Source organism: Pipistrellus kuhlii, unplaced genomic scaffold (assembly GCF_014108245.1).
Source record: "Pipistrellus kuhlii isolate mPipKuh1 unplaced genomic scaffold, mPipKuh1.p scaffold_m20_p_52, whole genome shotgun sequence".
Classification (NCBI taxonomy): Eukaryota; Metazoa; Chordata; class Mammalia; order Chiroptera; family Vespertilionidae; genus Pipistrellus; species Pipistrellus kuhlii.
Window position 1 is genome coordinate 264,874 of NW_023425554.1, and position 4,772 is coordinate 269,645.

General features: G+C 42.4%; 1 protein-coding gene across 1 annotated transcript; it reads left to right on the forward strand.

Moving 5' to 3' along the window:
* The first annotated feature begins 740 nt into the window (after window positions 1–740).
* LOC118706590 (olfactory receptor 7A10-like) lies at window positions 741–1,623 on the forward strand. The gene is made up of 2 exons (XM_036416010.1): window positions 741–1,095; window positions 1,381–1,623. The coding sequence occupies exons 1-2, from the start codon at window positions 741–743 to the stop codon at window positions 1,563–1,565; spliced, it is 540 nt and encodes a 179-aa protein (XP_036271903.1). The 3' UTR covers window positions 1,566–1,623.
* Window positions 1,624–4,772: the final 3,149 nt, after the last annotated feature.

The following is a 4,772-nucleotide window of genomic DNA, read 5'->3' on the forward strand; positions in this document are numbered from 1 at the left end:
TATCTTTCAGCATCTCATACTGTGAACAGCCCCTAGAACATGGTCTATAGTCAACATTCTGGGTGTCCCCCAAAAATGTATCCACACTGTATAATTTTGAAAATAACATGTACTTTAATAAATACTGCTTTTATAAATACTCAAAGTATGGGTTATGCATTTTTAGGACATGTTATATATTCCTCAAATGAATTCCTCAATAAAACAAAAATATACTATACATTATGTCTGAAGAACTGCTTGATGATTAAAAAAAAAGAAAATTCTAATAAGACATGCAACGGAGATGACTTAATGGGAACCAGATCATACACCAAACATGGCAATTATTTATAATTATGAAATATAAATGTGCTGCCATAGCTGGTTTGACTCAGTGGATAGAGCGTCAGTCTGCAGACTGAAGGGTCCCAGGTTTGATTCAGGTCAAGGAAACATGCCTAGATTAAGGGCTTGATCCCCAGTATGGGACATGCAAGAGGCAGCCAATCAATTATTCTATCTCATCATTGATGTCTCTCTTTCTCCCTCTCCCTTCCTCTTTGGAGTCAATATGTGCCATTGTTTCTCAGTTACTAATTCTTGCTAATGTGAAAATTAGTTATTCATTTGTTCTATTTCCTGATAGTCACCTCTGACACATGGAACCAGGCAATGGTACACAAATTTCAGAATTTCTTCTTCTCGGACTTTCACAGTCACTAGAGCTACAGTCCTTCATATTTGGGCTTTTCCTCTCCATGTACATGGTCACTGTGTTTGGAAACCTGCTCATCATCCTGGCTGTCAGCTCAGACTCCCACCTCCACACACCCATGTACTTCTTCCTCTCCAACCTGTCCTTGGTGGACATCTGTTTCACCTCCACCACCATCCCGAAGATGCTACGGAACATCCATACACAGAGCAGAGTCATCACCTATGAAGGCTGCATCACACAGATGTATTTTTTCATAGTTTTTGCTGGGTTGGACAATTTAATCCTGACTGTGATGGCCTATGACCGGTTTGTGGCCATCTGCCACCCCCTGCACTACATGGTCATCATGAACCCCCGGCTCTGTGGACTGCTGGTTCTGGTGTGCTGGATCATGAGTAACCTGAATTCCTTGGTACATAGCTTAATGTTGTTGCATCTGTCATTTTGCTCAGACTTAGAAATCCCCCATTTTTTCTGTGAACTCAGTCAGGTGCTCCAACTCGCCTGTTCTGACATTGCACTTAACCCCATTATATTATATATTTTAACTGTGCCATTGGGTATCGGTCCCTTTGCTGGGATTCTTTACTCTTACTCTAAGATCATTGCCTCCATATGTGGAATCCCATCAGCTCAGGGGAAGTATCAGGCATTTTCTATGTGTGCCTCTCACCTCTCAGTTGTCTCCTTATTTTATGGTTCGAGCCTAGGAGTGTATCTCAGCTCTGCTGCTCCCCAAAATGCACATTTGAGTACAACAGCCTCGGTTTTGTACACTGTGGTCACACCCATGCTGAACCCCTTCATCTACAGTCTCAGGAACAATGACATAAAGAGGGCCCTGGAAAGATTCCTTGGCAGGTAAGCTTTTCAAGGACCAATTGTACCAACCTGAAGAAGTGCTCATGAATGCAGGCTTCAAAGCCTCAAAGTCTGTTGTTCTGACACAAATAAAGCCAAACTTTGGACCTATGTAATTGAAAATTCTTATTTTTCTCATGAGTTAACTTGAATTGCTTTAGAATAATCTCTTAGGACAGTGTTTCCCAAACTTTTGACATACGTGTACCCCTTCTATAATTTTTGCAACGCTGAGCACCCCTCGTACTCATGAGAAGGTAGAATAGGTGCAGCTAAGCACGGTGCAGTGCATATCCCCACCAAACTCGGGTGTAACATGTACCCCCACCAAACTCTTTCTGTACCCCTGGGGGTACATGTACCACACTTTGGGAAACACTGTCTTAGGACATATATCATTCCAAGTAACTTTTCTATTGTTTTCCTGAAAGAATAGTGATTAATTATGCTATCTCTGTGGACAAAACTATATTTGGCTACTAAGGGCATTTACATAATTTTATTGTAGAAGAAAATCTGAGACCATGGTCTCCACAGTGCACATCTATTTATTAAAGTGTGGATATGATGTCTATGTGTAAGGGTTCTTATTCACTGGGGTAAAAAATTACCTAGAGAGTTTTACGTACCTTTTCTGAACTATTTTCCTGTTTCTGCTGAAAATCTTTCAATGTGCTCCCTCCAAATGTGACTCCTTCTAGTGCTCTAAGTTAAATATCTCCCCTTTTCTAAACATTTTTGAATCCACGAAAGGAACAGTGAATGAACAATCTCAGTAGAATACTATATACAGTATACGTCCTTTACACTCAGAAATAGCTTTAGTCTTTATGATCAAAGGATGAATCCACACAGGAGTTGAAATCCTGCCCAGCCATCTGATTAAGCATCACACATTTTCCTGCACAAACATGCATGTCCTTCTACTGTGTCCAGACTACCTGGAAGGGAGCCTCTGTGGAGGCACTTCTATACAGTTATCTGAAGTGATTTTAATAACAGATTGTGAGTGCTGTCCTCACATATCAGTACAAATGCCAAAAGTAAGAAGTAGGAGATTAATATGATTTCCCTCAATTCTGTTCATTTGGATTTTTATAATAATTCTCTATTGCTATTTAATAATCCACCCTAAAAGCAAGTGGTTTAATATTATTCCTTTATTTTCTAATAAGTTTAGGTAGTGGAGAGGTGTTCTGACTCTGCTGGTCTCCTAAGATGGCATATGATCTTAGAGAGAGAGTGAGAATAAATATATATTTAACTAGAGGCCTGATGCACAAAATTCATACATAGGGTGCAGGGTGTCCCTCAGCCCGGCTGTGCTCTCTCCAATCTGGAACCCCTCAAGGGATGTCCAATTGCCCACCAGGATCTGGCCTAAATGGGCAGTGGAACATCCCTTTCATAATCCAGGACTGCTTGCTCCCAACCACTCACCTACCTGCCCTGATTGCCTCTAACTGCTTCTGCCTGCTAGCTGATCACCTCCTAACCAATACCCTGCCAACCTGATCAATGCCTAACTGTTCCCATACTGGCCTGATTGCCCCTAACTGGCCTCCCCTGCCAGCCTGGTCACCCCTAACTGCCCTGCCCTGTGGTCTGATCACCCCTTAATGTCCTCCCCTGTTTTTCCCCCAATTACACTCCCCTGCAGGCCTGGTCACTTCCAAATGTCCTCCCTGCCAACCTGATCACCCCTAACTGCCCTCCCCTACAGGCCTGGATCACCCCATCTGCCCTCCCCTTCAGGTCTGGGTCCCCACCCCCACAACTGTCCTTTCCTGCAAGCCTGGTTGCCCCTAACTGTCCTCCTTTGCCCAGCTTGGTCACTCCTAACTGCCCTGCCCTGCAGGCCTGATTGCCCACAACTGCAATCTCCTCTTAGCTATCTCGTGGTGGCCATCTTGTGTCCACATGGAGGCAGGATCTTTTATCACATGGGGGCAGCCATCTTGTGTGTTGTAGTGATGTCAATTTGCATATTACTCATTTATTAGATAGGATAGAGGCCTGGTGAGTGGCAGACCACACAGCCAAGGGTTTGGCAAGCCTGAAGGATGGCTGGTGATGGATAAAGAATAAAGACATATAAGAGAATAAGCTGGGTCTAGATGGATCTTTTTTTGCTTTGCTGAGACCACAGACCAGATCCAGACTGCAAAGCTGATGCTTTATTTATAGTCAGGGACAACCAAGGTAATTTACAATGTTCTTGTAAGATTCACTTGTTTTGGCAGCATTTGCTGCCCCTCCCACAGCCTATTAGCTACTCAGGAAAAATCTAGGGAGTAGTCACAAGATCAAGCTTTATGCTCAGAGAACTGTGCCCCCTAAACTGGGATTTTTTTTGCGACTTTGCCAGCAGGTCAGTCCGAGGCTTAACCCTATAACCGTGTCCTACACTGGTGCATGGTTGGGGGCCAGCTGGTTTGCCCTGAAGGGTATCCCGGATCAGAGTTGGGGTTCCCTTGGTGCGTGGGGTGGTCTGGGTGAGAGGCCTATGGTGGTTTACAGGCTGGCCATTAACAGCTGTTAATAATAAAGGAAAGTCAGATTTTTGCATTTTTCTTGTAAATATAAAACTATTCAAAAACAGTTGATTAAAAATAAAATTATTAGTGACTTGCAGAAGTCTTGGAAATAGTGATCTCTGAGCCTGACTCCAGACTCTATTGCATGCTTCTAAATCTCACATTCTTCATCAACAAACTCAGAATGATACCATTGTAGATTGCTCTGCTATTTACATTCTTTCTGATTGGTGTTTCTGATATATATTCCTAGAAGTGCGATTGCTGGGTCAAATTGAGATTCCATTTTTAATTTTTTGAGAAAACTTCATACTGTTTTTCACAGTGGCTGCACCAGTCTGCATTCCCATCAGCATTGTATGAGAGTTCCCCCCACACCCCCCCTTTTTTTTTTTAATCCTCTCCAACACTTGTTTGTTGATAGTCATTCTGACAGGTGTGAGGTGGTACCTCATTGTATTTTGATTTGCATCTCTCACATGATTAGTGACTTGGAGCATTTTTTTCATATGCCTCTTAGCCTTCTGTATGTCTACTTATGAGAAGTGTCTATTTAGGTCTTTCACCCATTTTTAATTGGATTATTTTCCTTTTGTTAAGTTGTGGTAATGGACTCTTTATTGGTAGTAATTTCCTGTGACATAAAAAAATAAAAAAGCAAAGTTTGAAGATAC

Coding starts and splice junctions, on each gene's coding strand:
- LOC118706590 (XM_036416010.1), top strand. CDS start 741: ATGTACATGGTCACTGTGTTTGGAAACCTGCTCATCATCCTGGCTGTC. Junction 1,096..1,380: donor TCTGGTGTGCTGGATCATGA/GTAACCTGAATT, acceptor CTCACCTCTCAG/TTGTCTCCTTATTTTATGGT.